Source organism: Sarcophilus harrisii, chromosome 3 (assembly GCF_902635505.1).
Source record: "Sarcophilus harrisii chromosome 3, mSarHar1.11, whole genome shotgun sequence".
In the NCBI taxonomy this organism is placed as follows: Eukaryota; Metazoa; Chordata; class Mammalia; order Dasyuromorphia; family Dasyuridae; genus Sarcophilus; species Sarcophilus harrisii.
In genome coordinates this window covers 585,065,974-585,085,378 of record NC_045428.1, presented here as the reverse complement: position 1 = coordinate 585,085,378, position 19,405 = coordinate 585,065,974, and the positions used below count along the sequence as shown (strand labels likewise).

The following is a 19,405-nucleotide window of genomic DNA, read 5'->3' as shown; positions in this document are numbered from 1 at the left end:
AGGGTTTCCCTCTAAGCCTCTTCTTCTAACAGGTGGAGATTCACTCAGCTCCATATATTCAAATGAATGTTATTAAAACAAGAGGAAAAAATGGGATCTTTCTTAATTCTGACCAGAACCAATTGTTGTTACTACTTCTAGTATAGATTATTTTCCTCGCCTTGTTTAAAGGCCTCAATAATATGCTCATTATTTATGGAAAACCTTTTATGTTCCCAGATTCCAAAGGGCAAGGATCCGAACTGTCATTTCTAAGTTACATGATCATATATAAAACAAGAAGGTTCCTGTTTTCCCAGTCCCCCCTTAACCTTCCACCATCACTCTCTCATCTCAACAGAAACGCACCCAGAGGCACCCACCAGTGTCATGGACTGAAAGGTGCATGTTGGGCCCTGCCCATCCCAGCGGGTCGATTTTCAGGGTATCTCCCCAAAGTCCAGCTGTGGTAAAGCGCTGGGCCAGCCCGGGGTGGGGCATGGAGCCGCTCCTAGCCGGCCTGCTCCCCAGGGGTGGCCTTCTGCATACGCGGAACGCACCGAGCCCCCGCGAGCCCCTGCGCCAAGTCCTGCGCCTTATATTCAGGCCCTCTGCAGTGAGCATTTTAAAAACCAAATTGTTTACATTTTTTTCTTATAGCAAAATTAAAACTAAGCAACAGGGTCAGTTTCTGATGATAGCAACTGGAACAAACTGTTAGGAAATTAGGCTGAAAGTTTTTTGATCTCGTTCCACTGTTGGCGAGGATGAGCTGGCGTAAGCCCGGCCGCGGGATGGCAACCAGCCAGCTTCCTTGAACATTTGTTCCCTTCCCTACCCCCATCCCACCCCCCTTTTTTTATTAGGAAGCAGAACAGAAAGAAATCTTTCCTCAAAGAGTGATAGGAAATCAGGGTAAAGGAGAAGCAGGGGCCGCGTGATTGTGCCCCGTTGTCAGGCCCGGTGTGTCCCTTCTGGATGTGGTGCAGGCTTCGCAGGAAAGGGTGCTCGCCCGTGAGTGCGGCTGGCAGGAGCCATCGAGGCGATTGAAGACTTTTCAACAGAAGGAACATTTTGTTCCCAGTTGAGAAGACTTTCTGCAGTGGCCCCAGTGTGGAGGGGGGGGGGGCGTTATGTAACATCCCTAACTGACCCTGGTGGGGAGCATGGCACTGCTCCGGATCTGCCCAAGTTAGCCTGGGGAGAGCCATTGGGGGAGAGCCTGGCTCCCGGGGAGATCATCCCGGGTGTGTTCTCAGGGTAGATCCTCTCCCTCCCATTCCCTCCCCCTTTCCTTCTCCCTCTCCTTCCCTCTCCTTCTCTCCCTTCCCCTCTTCATCTTTTTCCTTCTCCCTCTCTTTCTCTCCATTTCCTTCTCCTTTTCCCTCTCCCTCCCCCCCTTCCTCTTTCTCCTTCTCCCTCTCCTTCTCTTTCTCTTCTTCCTTCATATTGCAAGGACCAGATTTGGAAACATCAGCAGATTTTCATCCAGCTTCCAACTGCAGGGTTGGCGATTGGTGGGGGAAATGATTGTGGGTAGTTAGTCTCCCCAACCGTGTATGTACGGGCTGCCTGGGCAAAGGGAGGCACTCGGGGTCTGCCTCAGGCCTTGTGTCCCTTCCACGAGCCGTTAGGGGTAAGCCTAAAGTGTAGCCTAAAATCCAGGTATTGAGAATTTCCCTTCTGAATTTGGTGGAGGGAGAAAGTAGGCTTAGTTCTACAGTATAATTCTCCAAAGAGCTTTACTTCATCAAGACAAGTCATTTATTCCTGTCAGGCCAACTCAGACTAAATATTTTTCTCCAGGCCCCATAAAAGCTTGGTTCTCTATAAACTCACTGCTTTATTGGTCACCACTGGGCCTTAACGTGCGAGCTGGAGTGAGCAAGCCCAACTTCGTGGTCCTGCCAGGGGTCTGGGAGTGAGCAGTGCCTGCTGGGATCTGGGTTATTGATTTCTTATTGAGGTTTCTCAGCTTCTCAGGTTTCCTTTGACATAATTTGATTTATTTTCATCAGCCAGCCCTCAGGAGTCGGACTTCCCTTGGCACTCTGAACCTGATTTGAGTGCGTGATATGGTTGGTGTAGCGGCCTTCCGGTCAGTGGCCGTCCCTCGGTGGGCCCAGCCGATGCCATCTCTGACTGGGACACTGTAAGACCAGATGCCTTTGTGGGATGGTTTGGCTCAGCTGAGTGTGTTGGGTTGGAAAAAAAAGTGTGCAAGATGGTAAATGGCCTGCCTTTAATATGTAGAATGGAGACTCTTAGTTTCCATTGGGTTCACTTTCTGGGCAGTCTTATCTAGGCTGTAAGTCACAGGGTAGTCTTGGACCCTTAGCATCTGATGTTCCTCAGCATTAGCAGGCCCCCTTAGGAGAGTTCCCCCACCCCAAAATGGCCGGTGAGTTAGCCAGGGCAAGCTGTTGGGTCTGCCTTCCTTACTTGGTCCCCCCCCCCCACCTCCCAATCTCTCAGAATTAATTTTTGTTCGCTATGAGAGGGAAGCGGTGACCTGGCCCGGAGGCCTTGTGAGCCTTCTCCAGGCTTGTCCCGGGAGGGAGCCCCGGAGGTCACCATGGCAGCACTGCCAGTCCTGGGGAGCTGGGGTGCGGGTCTCTGAGATTTGAGCTGACCAAGACTCGGGCCAGGCCATCCCAGGCTCACGTCGGGGTCCTGGGGACATGAAGGGGGAACCGCCTGGGTGAGGGGACCGATCACAGCTGATGGATCCATGGCCGCCCAGGAGAGGTTGAAGGTCGAGGGAAACGGGGTCCGGTCAGAAGTCTCCCATGGGGCCTTTCTCCAGCCTCCCTGTCAGTGAGAGGCGCTGGGGCTCCCAGGGCAGGGGAGGTCACCCAGCTTTGTGCCCGGGGGGCAGACGTCGTCACCTGTCTCAGCCACACACAGGGACCCCGAATGGGGCCGAGGAAGGGCCCGGCCACTTTGGCCTGGCCTTGGGTCACAGCAGGGCCGCGGGGCTCTGTCCCTGAGCAGCTGTGGGGGCTTCAGGTGCGCCTTTGGATTGTGTGTCAACTTGTTTACGGCTCCTGCTTCCCCTGCCTCCGAGCCTTTAATTTGTCTGACACTTTTTAGCCCCTAAGAAGTCTATCTTTGAGGTTTCTCAAAATCAATATCAGACGGGCGCCTGGGCTTGCGGTTTTTCTCTTGGTGAGAACTTGGCTTAATTTTCACGCCCCATTTCAGTATCTGTACAGACAGGAAGCTCCACCCTTTTCATGGTGTAACCGACCCTAAACTCTTTGTATTTACCAGCTATAAAGGAAACTGTTTAAATAATAAATTGTGAGTTAAAGATCATGGAGGAGCGACGGGAGGGCTCCCCGTTCCCTTGCTGGGGCCGGAGGGGGAGGTGAGAGATGGCTTTGGGGGGGCTCTGACTAACTCTCCTGCACGGATTGGGTCTTGGCAGTGAGCTTTCAGGCCCGCCCTTTGTGTGTGGAACGGCTGAGCCCCGATTCAGAGGGGTCTGGGCGAGCTGCCTCTCCTCTGCCTCAGTGTAAGGAGGGGGTGGGCTGTGTGATCCCTAAAGTCTGAGCCCCAGGCTCCTGGGAACCTCCCCCAAAATGCCTCCAAGGAAACGAGCGCGGCCCAGGCTGGGACCCTCAGAGCTCCGGCCTCTGGGCCTTCTTCTACAGAAGAGTCACCTGCGGCCCAGAGAGGGGAGCGACTTGGGCAGTGCCGCCCACCAGCTGAGCCAGCACTTGCGCAGCCAGGGCTCCTGGGTCCCAGGCGGTCGCCGGCATCCGCGCCTGCCTCTTTCAGGCTTTGCAGAGGCCTTCACAGCCATTAGCACGTCTCCAGTCTCCTTCCCCTCCACCTGCTGCTCCCATTACCATTGGTCTGTGCCAAGTGCTCACACGTTTTCTGCTCCCCCCCCCCAGTCTGGCTTTGGGGACCTAGAAGCAGTTGTCTCTGGTCTGATTTTTCTGCAGAGATAAAATCTCTGGGCCACGGCCCCTGCCCGGAGCCTGCCTGAGCCCCAGCTCCCGGCCAGGCCCCCCCGGACGCTCCCCCCTGCCCGGCCCAGGGCCAGTCTCCCCCTCGGGGATGGCCGCCCCAACATCCTCGGCAACATCCGGTTTTCCCGGTCCCAGAAGTTCACTGAGTAAAGGGTGACCAGGACGGGCGCTGTTTGTGCCGGGCTCAGAGTCTAGACAGAGCTTCTCGATGGCTGGGCCTGCTGGGAAGCTGAAACCTCCATACTTCCTGGCTGCCGACTGTGGGGCCTGCATTAGAGTTTCCCTTCCTCTGGGGCAGGGCTGGCTCCCCCTCCCCCTGGGGTGGCACTGACTCCCCCCCCCCAGGGCTGTGAGCCCAGCACCTTGGGAGGCCCAGGGGTCCCCCTCCGCCTGGGCAGCTGAAACAAGGGCTAGCAGGGCCCAGAGGGATGTAAGGAGAACCAGTAGCCCATGGACCCCGGCTCCAGTCCCAAACCTCGGAAGTTGCCCAGCAGGGCAGATGGAGATGCCGAGGGGAAAGCACACAGATTCAGTCCCCTCCTGGTGGCCTTTAGAACCCAGACAGATTTCCCCTGGAAGACAGAAACTTGAAGAGCTTGGAACAGCCCGTCCTGCTTGTCTCGGCTTGTTTTGTGGATGGCCCGGCCTTCGGGGCGGGTTCCTGGGCAGGCTGATCGCTGCTCTCAGGGCTGGTCCGGGGGTCTCTGCTCTGTGCCGTTCTTTGGTGGAGCTCCCGGTCCCAGGTCTCACTGACCCCCCCCGCCTTTTAGACAGCCCCGTGCTCCTGCTGAAACGGGGGTTGGGGAACGCTCGAGAGCAGCTCATGCCTCTACGTGGATGTGGGGTTCCACCTTCAGAGCTGCCCTTCAGAACTAACCAGAGGGCTAAGGGAGGGGGCTCAGGTCTTTAAGTTCGTAGTCCTGAGTCTTTGTGCCCCCCAGACTTCCCCTGCAGGTCAGGATTCTTGCAGCAAACACCATCAGGGCTGGGGGAGCAGCTTCTGAGTCCCACTGCAGCCCACCTGCCTTTCTCCTCTGCAGTGTGAATGTGAAATGGAGAAGAGGCTCTCCCTCCCTTGGCCCTTGTGGAGGGTCTCGGATGTGGGGAAATAGGAGAGATCTGGGGGCCTGCCTGGCTGCCCACTCTGTCGCCCCCATTACAGATGCCCCCCCCCAGTCATTTAAATACAGCATCCTCTTCACTTGTCCAGGATGTTGGCCTGGTGCATCTGAATAGAAAGCTGGAGAGGGAATGAACCAGGACCTTGCCCCCTTTATCTTGTGACATCCCCTGGACCCTGTCCGCCCCTTCCCCCAAGGGGATTGTTTTTGTATGGAACCTGGAGTCCAGGCCCGGTCCAGGCTGGGTCTGTCCCCCCAGCCCGGCAGCCTCTTCCTGAACAGAACACCCCTCCCACCGCTGAGTGAGGGGCAGCCCCGGCTCTGGGGCCTGAGGCTCACCACCTGTTGTTGCCTTGTTCATTCCAGCCTCTCCGCCTCCCTTCTGGCCCTTCCCTGCTCTCGCTCCCTAATGGTCAGCCCAGGGTCGTTATGTGCTTCCCAAATACCTTCTGGATGCGGTCATTGCCTCTACACGGGCCGTATCTGCAGGAGAGAGGAGTCCGTGGTTTGGGCTTGGGGCGGAATCGGAGTTTTGAGTGTTTTGTGTCAGAACTGAGGGAGATCCCCTGTCCCTGACATGGAACGGGTGCTGGGTGCGTACCTGGAGTCGGGGAGCCCCGGCCGCATGTGTCCCCCGCAGGCGGCTTTGTGGTGGGAGCTCAGCCACACGGTCTTGGGGCCCATTTGCACCGAACCTCCAGAGCCCCTTCAGAACCCACTGCTAGACCAGTCAGGGGGATTACCCAGCTGGATGGCCCCCCGGGTGCCAGATTGCTGCCCTCGAGCAGACCCCGGTCGGATGGAACCAGACCTCTGCAGGTCCTGGGGAAGTCTGAGGAGGATGAGGGATCTCTCCCTCCCCCCCCCCAGTTCGGCCCTCAGAGCGGGATGAACTGGGCCGTCCCACGGGTTTTGGGACTTTGCTTTATGAGAGGAGCAGAAGGATTAAAACAATGAATTATGTTCCACACTGGACCCCCCCTTCCTCATCTTGACTAAGGAAGCAGCGGCTCCGGACCCTCTGGCTCGTTCCAAGTATCATTTTGCCAGATGGGGAAGGGAGCCACAGCTCTAATTCCCCAGAATAGTAAAGACATCAGCAGGGACCAGGCTTTCTTCTTCAGATGTTCATTGCAGACTTGCTCGGGCTGCAGAGACCTTTCTCCTTAGGGACGATAAAGAACAACCCCTGTGGGTACCAGAGGACTATGTCCTGGGTGGGATCGCAGGTCCGGGCCGAGGCCCTGGTAGAAAAGGCGAAACGGGATTCTGGCACTTTCCCCCGCTCCGGGGCAGCTGGGATGCAGTGAAGTCATCCCATGACAACCACCACAAAGGCAACAACAAAGTCGGCTGTGTTCTCCTTGGAAGGCTTTTTCCAGCCTAGAAATGGCTTCACTTTTACCTTTTATGCACCACGCAGGCAGACTAATTTTTGCAGCTCAGCACAAACCAGAGCCACAACCTCGGCTTCCTTTTTAGACATTTTTCAGAATCTTTCCTCTCGGGGGCTCTGTCTGTGATGGGGGAAGGCAGCCGGTTCTGGGGTCCAGATTTCAGGGGGAGAGCCCCCGAGGAGTGGCCGTCCCCCAGCAGAGCAGCTCCTTGGGACCATGAGACGGAGCTTGGGGTTCTTTGGGCCGAGACCCGCTGGACGTGCCTTCTCTAACTCTCTCTCTCTCTCTCTCTCTCTCTCTCTCTCTCTCTCTCTCTCTGCTTGTCTTCAGGTCCCTTCTGAACCTCCTACAGTCATCAAACCCAAAACAGATGATTTCTCTACACAATCCCCTCCTTCTTCTGAGAAGGACAAGCAGTCCAGCTGGTTACGGTTGGCCAGCTCATCCAATAAGGTAATTAAAAAAATCATTCTGTTTTTGCTTTCCGAATTCAGGCTGTGCCCGTGCTCCGGTTTTGGAGGAGAGGCTTCGGCCCTGCTATTCCCCTGCAAGCCTTCTGCTCGGGCCACAAGAGAAGTGGTTCGTGAAAGGGCCACTGATGGCTCCCAAGTCCGGTTCTTTAAAGAACGGACTCCTTGAGACTTTTAGGGTCCCTAATGAAATCTGGCAGTGAAACCCAAACCAGCAGTTGTGGAGGGTCTCATTTGGGCCTTGTAGGCCGAGCTCCCAAGCCCTCAGACCCTTGTGGAATATTGTTCAGGAGCACTCCCTCCCCTGCCTCCTCTCACCAGTCCCTCTTTGCATTTGTTAACAGAGCATCGGCTGCATGCATCCCCGGCAGCGCCTGTCAGCTTTCCGGCCTTGGTCCCCCGCTGTTTCTTCCAATGAGAAAGATCTCTCCACACACCTTCCTGCACTGATCCGAGACAGGTGAGGCGCCCCTCAGCTGGAGGGTGGTCCAGGAGCAGGGGGTTCGCAGGAAGATCTCTAAAGGGGGACGCGGGAGGCGGGACTTTGGAGCTTGGCCTTGGCGTCAGCCCCTTCTGGGCCGGGGGTCACGCCGCTCCTTCCAGTCCCTTCTGATGGAGAGGTCTTTGGCCTGGGACTTTTTTAAATGACATTTTGAAGTTGCTAATTTTTCTTCCTCATTGAAGGCAGAAAAAATTGATCATTTCAAATTTAGGGGCTTGAACCTAATCTGTTTTTCTAAATGAACAAGTCATCAGAAAGGGTGGGCAGCTGGTCCCATGGTAGGGTGAGGAAACTGGGGGCAGTTTCTGACATCAGCCCCACTGAGGACGTGCTTCTTAAAAGCCTGGGCACAAACACCCACAAGTCCTAGCGTTGCGGGGTATTTGGGGGAGACCTCTCAGAGACAGCGGACTCATTGAATGTGGGCTCCACACCTGCCCCCCAGTCCGTATGAGAAGTTCCTTCAAAGCTGTGGACACCACAGTCTCTGTGACAGGAGGTCTCGGGGTCCCCTGGGCTACTGAGGGGTCATGGGGCTGCTCTGTTCCGGGTCAAAGTCCGACCCCAGGCCGACCAGCCCCCCCCCCCAGTTGGGTGGAGGAGTTAGTGTTACTTAGGGTTCTGTTTTCCCAGGAATGCTTGTTTTAATCAAATGTTCTGTTTGCTGTGCCGGGCGGTTCTCTGCAGCAGCCCCCGGCTCATGCTCTCTCCACCTTTCTGCAGTTTTTATTCTTATAAGAGTTTCGAGAATGCTGTGGCTCCCAATGTGGCATTAGCCCCCCCCACTCAGCAGAAGATTGTGAGCAGCCCCCCCTGCACCACCATTGTGTCCCGGGCCCCCGAGCCCATCACCAGCTCCCTGCAGCCCCGGAAAAGAAAGCTGCCCATGGAGACCCCCGGCCTGCCCGAGGCCTTGGCCCCGGCCGCCGGCCCCGAGGACGAGAAGGATTCCGAGGCCGACGTGGAGGTGGAGAGCAGAGAGGAGTGTAAGTAGGAGTTGGCGTTTCGCTCTTCCTCTGGAAAAAGCAAGAGTGTGAGCGGGTCCGTGTGTGTGTGTGTGTGTGTGTGCAAGTGAGTGTGTGTGAGTGTGTGTGAATGTGTGTGAGAGAGTGTGTGTGTGAGTGAGTGTACGTGTGTGTGTGTGTCTACATGAATGCTTGTGCACAAGTGTGTGAGTGCAGATATGTGTGTGAGGGGAGGGTGAGTGTGCGAGCTGGAGGCTTGTGCATGGCGCCCATGAGGGTGAGGGTCCGGAGCGGCCCAGGGGAAGCCGGCCTCTGACGCCCATGTCCAATCTGTCCCTTTTCAGTCACCTCCTCCTTGTCGTCGCTCTCGTCTCCATCCTTTACCTCGTCCAGCTCGGCCAAGGACATGAGCTCCCCGGGCATGCAGGCCCCTGGCGCCAGTGCGGTCAGCGCTTCCTTCGAGGCCACGGCCCACGCCGAGGCTCACAGTAACGGGCTGGAGGCTGAGCTGGAGCACCTGAGGCAGGCCCTGGAGAGTGGTCTGGACACCAAGGAAGCCAAAGAAAAATTCCTTCATGAAGTCGTGAAAATGAGAGTGAAACAGGAGGAAAAGCTGAATGCGGCCTTGCAGGCCAAGCGCAGCCTGCACCAGGTGAGGGCAGGGGGGCACTGCCCCAGGGAGGGGGGCTGGCATGGGAAGGGACCTGGCCTAAGGAGGAGGCCGGTCTGGGGAGGAGCCTGGCCTGGGGAGGTGCCCGGCCTGGGGAGGTGCCCGGCCTGGGGAGGTGCCCGGCCTGGGGAGGAGCCCGGCCTAAGGAGGAGCCCGGCCTGGGGAGGTGCCCGGCCTGGGGAGGTGCCCAGCCTAAGGAGGAGCCCGGCCTGGGGAGGTGCCCGGCCTGGGGAGGAGCCCGGCCTAAGGAGGAGCCCGGCCTGGGGAGGAGCCCAGCCTAAGGAAGAGCCCGGCCTGGGGTTGAGCCGGCCTGGGGAGAAGCCCGGCCTGGGGGCCCTGGCCAGCCTGCCCTCTGAGGAGCACAGGGACCCTGCTGCAGGCGTCAGGCCGAGCGGCTTCTCTCTAATGAAGCCGGGGTGTTTTTCTGTTCTAATGAGGCCGGGGCTATTTTTAGTGCGGGGAGCGAGGAGCAGCTGCACCAGAGACAATTTCACACTCTGACTGCGCGCGTTTGCCAAAAGTGGGTACACTCACACACCCGCCAACAAGGAGGCCTGGCTCCCAGGCCTGCTGCACGCACAGCAAACGGTTCCTTTCTCTAAATCTTTGACAAAACCAATGGGAGGCCATGACCAGCTCCCGGGTTCTGCCCATTTCCTGTAGAAAAAGAAACATTCATGAGCAAAAGCACCGAGAGTGACTGGGGGCATTGGGGCCGCCACAAGCTGAGTGGAGCCCCCTCCCCACAAATGTGTTTTTTTCTGCCCACAGATATTTTCCTTGTATCACACCCCCGTTTTCTTTGCCCCCCCCCAAACCTACCAACCGTTTACCATTGCACTGGGCCTTGGTCCCTTTCCAGACAAACTCATCGAGCTTCTTTCTCTTAATCTCTCCCCTTTCTGAACTTGTGCCCTACCCCCAAACTCGCCCCTCCCCATAAACAAAACAAACAGCTTAATAGTGGTCAGCAAGTCAGAGTCCAGGTGTATCTTATTGGTATTTGTGGGGATTGCTGGCCCCATTACACACGTCCCTCATTTTGGATTCATTTGGGTTTTTTCTCCTTCTTTTGGACACAAACAAGGAGTGGTCCGGAGGGAAGGATGCTCTAGAAAGTCTCTGGAATATCGGCCGCGAGGTTGCCTAATGAGACGAGCAGCCTTGGTGATATTAAGAGCTGGAGTGCTATTTGGGTGTGGGTGTACCAAAAAAAATTGTAAACAAAGTCTGAGAACATTTAGCACTTAGGGATTTTTTTTTATTTCCTAGGGTGTTTAGAACTCTGTGGCCCACCCAAAGGCTGCGAAATTAACACCTCTGTCTAGCACAGTGTGGCAACGAGAGATTGTCTGACAACTCTGTGGAAAGTTTAACAAGTAGAATGGTTTTTAGCCCAATACAATGCTGTCAGCATTTCACGTTCCAGAATCTTAAAAATTAACATCACCACAGAGTTTAGTTTTACTTCCAGTGTGCCCTGGCAGATAGTTAGGTTTCAGTCTGGCGTAAGATTTCAAGAGGAAATGCTAATGAAATGATTTTTTATTTTGTTTTGTTTTGTTTGCCTTATGGATGGCATGAGAATTAAATTACCCAGGCTTTGTTTTAAAAAAAAAAAAAGCTTTTGGGGGAAAAATGACTCTTTGTAGCCTCACTTGACAAGATGTCAGTATTAATATGCTGTGCTCCCTTTCTACCATTGCACACCCAACCAGCTAGTGAACTCTGAAATCACAGGAGATTCTAAGGACAGCCTTCCCCTCTACTTTAGCCTGAGCCTTTTTTCCGCTGACCTTGGATAGGTTCATCGACTTTTCATATGGAGCAGAAACATAAGGAAGGGACATTTTTGTGCAGAACAGCTTCTTTTGCCTTTTCTAAAAGGTTCTTCCAGCCTCGCCTTCCTCCAGTGGACGTGGTGTTATGTCTTGTTCCTTATTTCTGTCTGCCTCTCCTTTCTGTTCTTCTCTCTCCCCCACCACACCTGTGTGCACAGAAATAAGAGTTGGGGGTCCTGTCCGGGATCTCTCGTCTTTCTGAGCATCACCAAGGCAATTTGATTGCATCTTAGCAAAGCTCTCATTTTTGAAACAGAAAACACACTTCTTCAAAGAAACTGGGATCAAAATTTATTTTTAAAAAGTATTGTTCCCAGAAATGAATGCAATACCAGTGCAGTAAGACTTGCATTAGACAAAATAAAATGTTCCCTGCATTTTGAAATTTGAGGGGATTGATTTTAATTTAATTTAAAATGGTATTTTTTTTTCTACCTTGTTTCTACCACCTTTCAGAGGAAATTGGGTAGACATGGGTGTGGTGTGGACTTTGTGTGTAGGATCGGCTGAGTTGGGGTTGACCTGCTGGGGCTCTAGTGGCTCAGAGGGCTTGGGACCTCCAGAGGGGACCACGGCCAGCCAGGAGACTGAGGGATGGGGTCAACTGGGGCTCCAGAAACAAACTAACCTTCTTTTCCTTGTGCCCTGAAGGAGCTGGAGTTCCTGAGAGTGGCCAAAAAGGAGAAACTTCGAGAGGCAACTGAGGCAAAGCGCAACCTTCGAAAGGAGATCGAGCGCCTGCGGGCCGAGAACGAGAAGAAGATGAAAGAAGCAAACGAGAGCCGCCTGCGCCTCAAGCGGGAGCTGGAGCAAGCTCGGCAGATCCGCGTGTGTGACAAAGGCTGCGAGGCCGGCCGCCTGCGGGCCAAGTACTCGGCCCAGGTGAGCCCAGACCAGAACTCAGACCCAGGGCCTAAGCTGGCTGCCTTCCCCCCGGGCCTGGCTCCTTCTGGAAGATAGTGGGAATTTCTGGTGCAAGAAGGGATGAGCTTGGGGCCTGAGAAGGGAGAGCCAGACTAAATGGGGGAGGGCGGGCCCACCCAGCCCCCACTCAGATTAGGGAGCCACTCATTCAAGCCTTGTTTGGGGATCGGTGGGCTCCTGCCCTCCCCATTCTTTCTCCTCAGTTTCTTCAGGAGAAATAGCATCTAGAGGAACAATTCAGGTGGGGTTCAGCAACAGGACCTTGGAAAAGGCTTTGGGGCTTCATGAGCACAGGGCTGAGTGGGGGTTGTTGCCAGACTCCTAAGGGTCTGCCAGAGACTTGGTGCAGCTTAAATTCTCCCCTATTTATTCTGTGGCCTCCTAAGCTGCTCCTTTCAATGCAGGAGAGTGGGAGAGAACTTGCCCACTCCCCCTACCTTCCCAGATGCAAAAGTCTGCCCTCCACCCCAGGCACCCATGGGTGCAGCCGCCATTGGTTGGCAGAGAGCCTGGTCCGAGCAGGTTTGGGGCATCGGAGAGGAACAAGTCCGTGCTAGATGTTTGGCCCTGGTCGGAAACCACAGCTGGGAGGGTCCTTGGGGGGTCTGGGGGGTTGAGGTCCTGTCCCACTCTGGCTGACCACCTCCTTTGGCTTTCAGATTGAGGACCTGCAGGTGAAGCTTCAGCACGCTGAGGCCGACAGGGAGCAGCTCCGGGCCGATCTCCTGCGGGAGAGGGAGGCCCGGGAACATTTGGAGAAGGTGGTGAAAGAGCTTCAGGAACAGCTGTGGCCCAAACCCAGCCCTCAGGCCGGCGGGGGACACAGGAGTGAGCTGGACAACGAGCTGCCCCATGAGCCCCGGGCCTGACACCGCTCCCTCCACCATGGACGGGGGGCACGGGCCCGATCCCCCACCGGGAGGCGGACTTGGCGACCAGCTCCGCGCCCCTGCCTGTCCGTATAGCACAACATCTTCCTGTGCCTCAAACACACCGAGTGTTGACGAACTGCCCTTTTGGAGACGTTTTCTACTGGCCGGCGAGCCGAGGGGGCTCCCCCCCATTGCCCCCTACTTGCCGAACACTTTGAAATGCAAACTTTTGTTATAAGCTATTTAAGACAATGACAGAGACTCGAAAGTCCAAGAGATGAACAAGTTTTTTATAAGTAACTTTTCAAAGCCCACAGACACTTGGTGATGCACAATTTGGACGAGTGGTTCCGGCCTGGCCCTGCCCGCCGGCCAGCCCGGCGCCCTCGCGCTTTGACCTTTATGTGGTTTGATTGGGAGATTTGAGTGAGTTTTCGTTTTTGTTTTTGTTTTTTAAGTCTTTATTTTTAAGTGATAAGTACCCAGTTTTCCAGCGCTGGAAGAAGAGTGTGTAGGAGAGAGAGATGAACTGCAAAGACGCCCGCCTTATGGAAGATGGAGGTTGCGGCTCCCGTGTCCTTGGCCCGAGTCTGCAGACGGCCATGGCCGTTCTGCTCAGAGATGGCCCCCCGGAGGAGGGGGAGCCCACCCAGCCTCTGAGGACAGTCACTTCCTTTTTTCTTTCTTTTTTTTTTTTTTTTTACTGGATTGGCCTCCTTTGTTACATCCCCCTTCCTCATAAAGGACAGTATTTATCTCCCCGTCGTTCAGGTTGTCCCTGCGCACGTCCTCCGAGCGTCCAGCGTTCCCTTCGCTGCTGTGAATGATCCGTGGCCATGCCTTTCAGAGTAACCAAGGGGGCTGCTTTAATTCTGGGGTCCACTGAGACCCCCCCCCCCCCGCACCGGAACAAAATGCAGCATTACATCATCGCTTTGTCTTGGGGCTGTGTTCTGTCTGTCTGTTTGAACTCATCCTTAGACTGCACTTTGTTGAAATCTCCCTGTGTCTTTTTCTTCCCGCTTACCAATCAACTTGAGTTAAGAGGTTTTCATTTTTAAAATATATCGTACCGATGTTCTCAAACAGATCCTACCCTAGCACTCAAGTGCTTAGAAATTTCCCTTTGGTGCTTGGTTGAACAAGGGACACATAAGAAAACACGATTATTGATGCAGAACCTGCATCCCCGGGGTCCCTGTGTGCCTTCCTGCGTCTCGTACGCTCAACACCGACTTGTGACTCCCCCCCTTTCCGAACCCCCAAATACCTGTCGACAGTATAGAGAATTCAAATCGACCAGTATCAAAAGAACTTAGTGCTTGCTCGGAAGCATTTATTCCAGAAAATCTCATTTGCTTTCAACTGTTTGTGCAAATTTATAGGTTTGTGCTGCCCAAGCTGGAAAGTGATTTTCCAGGAGACAGGAGGCGACTTCCCATCCTAAAATTATAGTATTTATTTACCTAAGAAATAAGATTTTACAGGAATTCTATGCTTGAACCCGTTCTAACCGCCATGGAGGTTAATGTGTTAGGTGCAAAAAAAAATTTTTTTTTCGCTAGAGCTCGGGGAAGCAACAGCTACAAATGGCGAAACCCACAGAAATTAGGCAGAAAAGAGCATTGGCAGGTCCCCCCCCCATTCCCTGATGTTGGGGATCCTAGCCCTGTTAATGTGGCCCCTTCTCACGTGCAATGCAAAAGGAACATTGTTGATACAGCGTTTTATGTGGGATCATTTTTTTGGGGGGGGGAGTTGATTTTTTTTGTTTTGGGTTTCTTTTTTTTTTTTGCTTCTTTGTATGTTTTTCTTTTACAGTTATTAAAAATTCATATGCATGGAATTTTAAAATCTCTGCCATATGTATATTCATTAATGGGCATTATTACTGATTTGTGTAAAGGGTTTATTTTGTTATGCAATATGCAGAATACTGTTTCAGGCTTAGGTGTTTCCAGATCTGTACTTTTTCAGCTATTGCTTCAAGGGAAAGTAGTGATTGAGTTTTAGCAGCGCTTTAGGTGTGTTCGCGTATCTGTGTTGCTGTGCTATGTTGCCAAGTCGAGAAATTACACAGAGAACAAAAGGCTTTCCCGTGGGCCCGAAGCTGCTGCGCTCAGGGAGGGAGGCTGGGGCCTTGGCTTGGTGTTCTAGACTCAGGTGCGAGCGGTGATCCTCCTTACCCGGCAGTGGATTCACTTCCAGGTGAGAATGAGCCTCGCCTCATTCCCGGGGGACTAGATCTCCCCAACATCTCCCCCCTTCATTTTCTGCCAGAAAGTGCATGTTCCTGCCCCCTCCATCCCAACCTCTAATTACCCCAGCCTTGTTTTTCAGAAAAAAAAAAAAGGAAAATCAGTGAGATCTGAACACTTTGCAGTAACTTGTCCCAAAGAGTATGGGGTTAGATCACACCCCCCGGACGATCCTGACAGTATTGAGTTACTCGACATCAGATTTTGTTGAAGGCCAAATTTTCCCCTTGAGAGCGTTCACGCTAATTCTGCTGGGTATGGGCTGCCCACGAAATGCAGCTGCGCTGGTTTCCTGATGATCGGTTCATACCAGAGCTAGGAAACATTGATTTTTTTTCCTCCTTCCCTTCCCCCCCCCTCCCATGTTGGCGTAGGCAGCCCCATGCAAAACCTTTTCAAATTCAAGTTGTTGATGAATGGAATTCAGTCTTATTTCACAGATGATACAGAATGATGTGAACAAACTATGGGAACAAATTCTCCTCACCAGCAGCTCGTTGTTAGGTTGTTTTTTGGTCAATTGACGTCGCTTTGGTTTTTTTTCCCCCTCAGCGTGCACAACCCCAAATTGGGGGGGCTTGTGATCGGACCCTGCCCCCCCCCCATTTTCGTTACTTTGTTTGATAATAGTAGAATCACTTGGAACTGACTCGCATGTGTTTGGGCACGAGCCGCTCACCCCCCCAAATGAGAAGGCTCTTTTCCAGGTTTTGTAGCTCCTTAAAAATACATGTTTCTAATCCTAGGCCTTGTAGGAGCAGCTAACTCCTGCTTCAATGGCAGCCTTGGAGGAAGGGGAGGAGGAGGAGGAAGAGGGAAAGGGAAGAGGGAGGAAGAGGAGGAGGGAATTGGCTCCCTGTGTGATTTCTGTGTATGAAGCATTTTTCTACTGCAGCAGAAACGAGGTCCTTTAGAGACAGAACTGCTCGTGGTTTTACCCCATTATTGCAGCTGCAGCTTACTTTTTCTTTAAGAAGAAGGGAGAAGAGGTGTCTTATAGGCTGTTGACTCTCCCTATACTTAAATATATTACCTAGATAATTGTATATTCAGTTTAATTACTCATTGTTTCTATACTGAAAGAAGACTTAACGAAGGGAAAAAAACCAACAGCAATAACATTCATATCTATGGAGCAGCTAACTAGTACACATAATATTCTGCTTTTCATACAAAACTAGCCAATATGTAAAAAAACAAAAAACAAAAAACAAAAAAAACAAAAAAATTCAACATGTAAATACTTTTTTTTTTCATTTTACACTGTTGTATTATAAGTGTATATGGTGGTTACTTTTTCAGAAACTTTCTTACTTGATAGTTGTCATGTTTTCTGAGTTGTGTTTTTAACAAAGAAAAAGAATTCTTTGCTTGTCTGTTGGGGGGGGAGTTGGAAAACACTTTTGGCAAGTTTTCAGTATGGGTTAACATTTTTCCATCTTATGTTTTGGGTCCTTATTTTCATGGTAAAAATATTTTATTATTAAAGGTTAAATTCTCTTCTCCCCCCCCAAAAAAAAGTCCACATGTTTTTGAGGGAGGTGTTTTTGTTTGTCAGAAGTCATAAATGACATTTTTTTTTCAATTGAGGAAAAAAAAATCTACATTTATAATAGCCAAGAGCATTTCAGCACATTTCTGTTCTCCTGTTTTCTCCTATGCTGCTGCTAATGACAATATTATGACTTACTCTACTATTCGAGAACTATTTTTATGTAATTAATGTATGCTTTCTTGTTTATAAATGCCTGATTTTAAAAAAAAAAAAGAAAAAAAAGAAGAAAAAAGCTTGGCATATTTATCTATCTCGCTGTGTACCTTGTTGGTCCTTTCCCCCCCTCCCCCTTGAAACAGATAATATTGTAAAATAAATGCCTCTATGAGAATATGTATGAAAATAGCTCTGCTTATATACCAGTGACTGAATGTACAGTGTATAGACGCATTACCTAAAATAAACAAAAGTGTTTGGTTCAACTATTTCCACATTACAGAATTTTCTGTTTCCTTCCTTTGGGGCATTTGGCACCAGCCGGGGCTTTAGGGTTGTGGGCTGCTCGGGCAGATGCTGGGGACTCTGATGGAACCCAAAGCTCCCTTTGCTTCCTGGGAGACGCTCGGTCTCTTTGGAGATCAGCTGGTTACTTGGGAAGCTCTCCTCGCAGCTCTTGCTTGAGTGACCGGGTCGTCCCAGTTGTTAGTCCAGTAACGGGATCTGGATGGGCAGAGAAGCAAATCTTGTCTGTCCCGAGCCCCAAGTTCATTTTCTCTTTGAGCATGTGCCCCAAAAGGAATGAGCTCTATAACATTAGCCAAAATCCAAGTCTGGCTGGAAACCAGAAAAAGGCGCGAGGGAAGGATGGCCCTTGGCTGATGTGTCCCATAAGTGCCCTTTCCCCATAGGGCATTGAAAGGGAGGAGGAACGAGTGGTTTGGAGTCAGCAGTGAAGCTGAATTCATGTCGGTACCCCTAAGGGATTATAAGAGAGCTCCTCCATTGGGGGCCTTGAGGGATCAGGTGTGCAGAGGAAAGCAGCCAGACTAGGACTGAGAATCTCACTCTGTAGAGCATCTCATCGCCCCAACCCTCCTGGAAAAGATTCATGCCTTTTAATATTTTAATCACTAGGGTTGCTTTCTATTAAAGTACAAATTATCCTCCAGGCTTCCAGGGACCCAGCAGCAAGAAGGTTCTGGTCCTTCTACCAAGAGGGAGAGTAATTAGCCATTGAGCTGAGGGAGACTCCATAGAGGGGGAGTAAAAGTTCACTTGGGTTAAGGGGGAAATTTCCAAAGCAGAGCTCACTGATTATTCTGGTTAACTGCATTCTCCCCATGGATGTTTTCTCATCGGCTTTATTATTTGTATTTTGATGTTTCTTAAATTTTTTAAAGTTTTGGATCTTGTCTTTCTTTGGAAGGGTTAACTGGAAAACACCGCTTCTATGGGGGGGAAGCCCTAAATGGCAAAAAGAATGAAACGAAAGCTGCAATTTTAAAGGCATTGGGAGGATTCCCCTATTAGGGACTGGGATTTTAAATGTCCAGGGCTTGGTCGCAGAGTCTTCCCCAGCAGGCCAGTTGGCAGTGGGTTTAACTGCTTCAAGGTTACCCAAGCCAGCTCTGTCTAAGATTAGCCCCAGCAGGAATCCCATGCCCTCCCTTAAAGCCAAATGGAAGTTATTTAGGGTTAAACTGACCGCTATTCACTTACACGATAATCCAACTACTATTTTATCCAGTTCCAAGAATGTGCAAAGCACCGGGTGCTAGACTTGGTACGAGGAAAAGTAAATGTGGCCCCCGATCTCACGGATTCCATGATCTAGAAGGAAAATTGGGGAACTAGAAAAAAATCCACAGGGCAAAATAGAGCATAAAAGTAATATAATTAGAGGAGTCCAAAATGAGAATGTTGCCGGATCCTGGATTGAGAACTGGAAGTCAGAGGAACAAAGCTCTATTTTCTAGATGAAGGAAAGCAGGTCTAGGATTATGGCCACATAAATGTTGCATCAAGCTGTAGGATCTGAACCCTGATTTTTGATTCTTTCCATTAACCTACTGTTGTTTGAATCTGGAGGAGAGAGGTGGGAAGAGGCTTTCTGGGGCAGGTGGTATTCGAATCTGTCAGGGGAGAAAGAACAGCAGCGAAGAAAGCGTCCATGAGAAAACAGTCCATTCTCTTTTGAATCTGGCTGAAGGGGAAAACACTGGAGGCAGGAGAGCTCATTAGGAGGCCTTTATGAGAGCTTTTTCAGCTAAGAGTTACATCTGAGGGCCTGGTGAGAAATGAGAAGGGAGGATGGATGGATGAGTCTCTGGGGAGATTAATGGGCCTTTGCCTGTGGTCTCCTTTTGAACCCCCTAAGACCAGCATCCCAGAGTAGCTACTGCTGGCAAGTCCATATGTCCCATGGGCCACAGGGAAGGACCGATAGCTGAATGAGGCTGGGTAAAGAGATGGGGAAAGATGGCCCCTTCAAGTCCCCTCTCACTTCTCAGAAGCCAGCCTTGCGGACCCTCCCCGTCTGATGGTGGGATTATCCTGGGCTGTGTTTGTCTCTCTCGCAGACCCAAGGCGGGTTGGGAAGGAGAAGACTCCGCTGGCTAGCCAGCTCCTCAGACTGGGCTCCCCCTTCCCTTTTCCCTATTCTTTAATTAAAACCCAACCCTTCCGACACGGATGGAGGGATAGCTGCTTTCTTCTCCACAGCCCATTGGGCTCAGGAGGGGACTCGGGGAACAGCTCAAGCAGGGATATATTGCAGCCTAGCTCCTGCAGGCTCCTCCCTGTGCTGGGCTTAGCCTCTGAGAAGGAGGAGTTAAGAGCTACAGACAGTCTGAGAGGTGGGGACCCCCAATTTCTCATTTTGCAGAGGGGGAGACAGGCCCAGGAAGGAGGAGCCAAAGCTTCGTCCTAATG

At 52.0% G+C, this 19,405-nt stretch overlaps 1 protein-coding gene across 1 annotated transcript in view; it reads left to right on the top strand.

The window, feature by feature from the left end:
* SKI (SKI proto-oncogene) overlaps window positions 1–16,962 on the top strand; it is a 121,240-nt gene extending 104,278 nt beyond the window's left edge. The window contains 6 exon segments of the mRNA XM_031963006.1: window positions 6,808–6,930; window positions 7,292–7,407; window positions 8,137–8,435; window positions 8,759–9,066; window positions 11,577–11,807; window positions 12,509–16,962. Of these exon segments, the coding sequence (XP_031818866.1) occupies window positions 6,808–6,930; window positions 7,292–7,407; window positions 8,137–8,435; window positions 8,759–9,066; window positions 11,577–11,807; window positions 12,509–12,718 (1,287 nt within the window). The 3' untranslated portion in view covers window positions 12,719–16,962.
* Window positions 16,963–19,405: the final 2,443 nt, after the last annotated feature.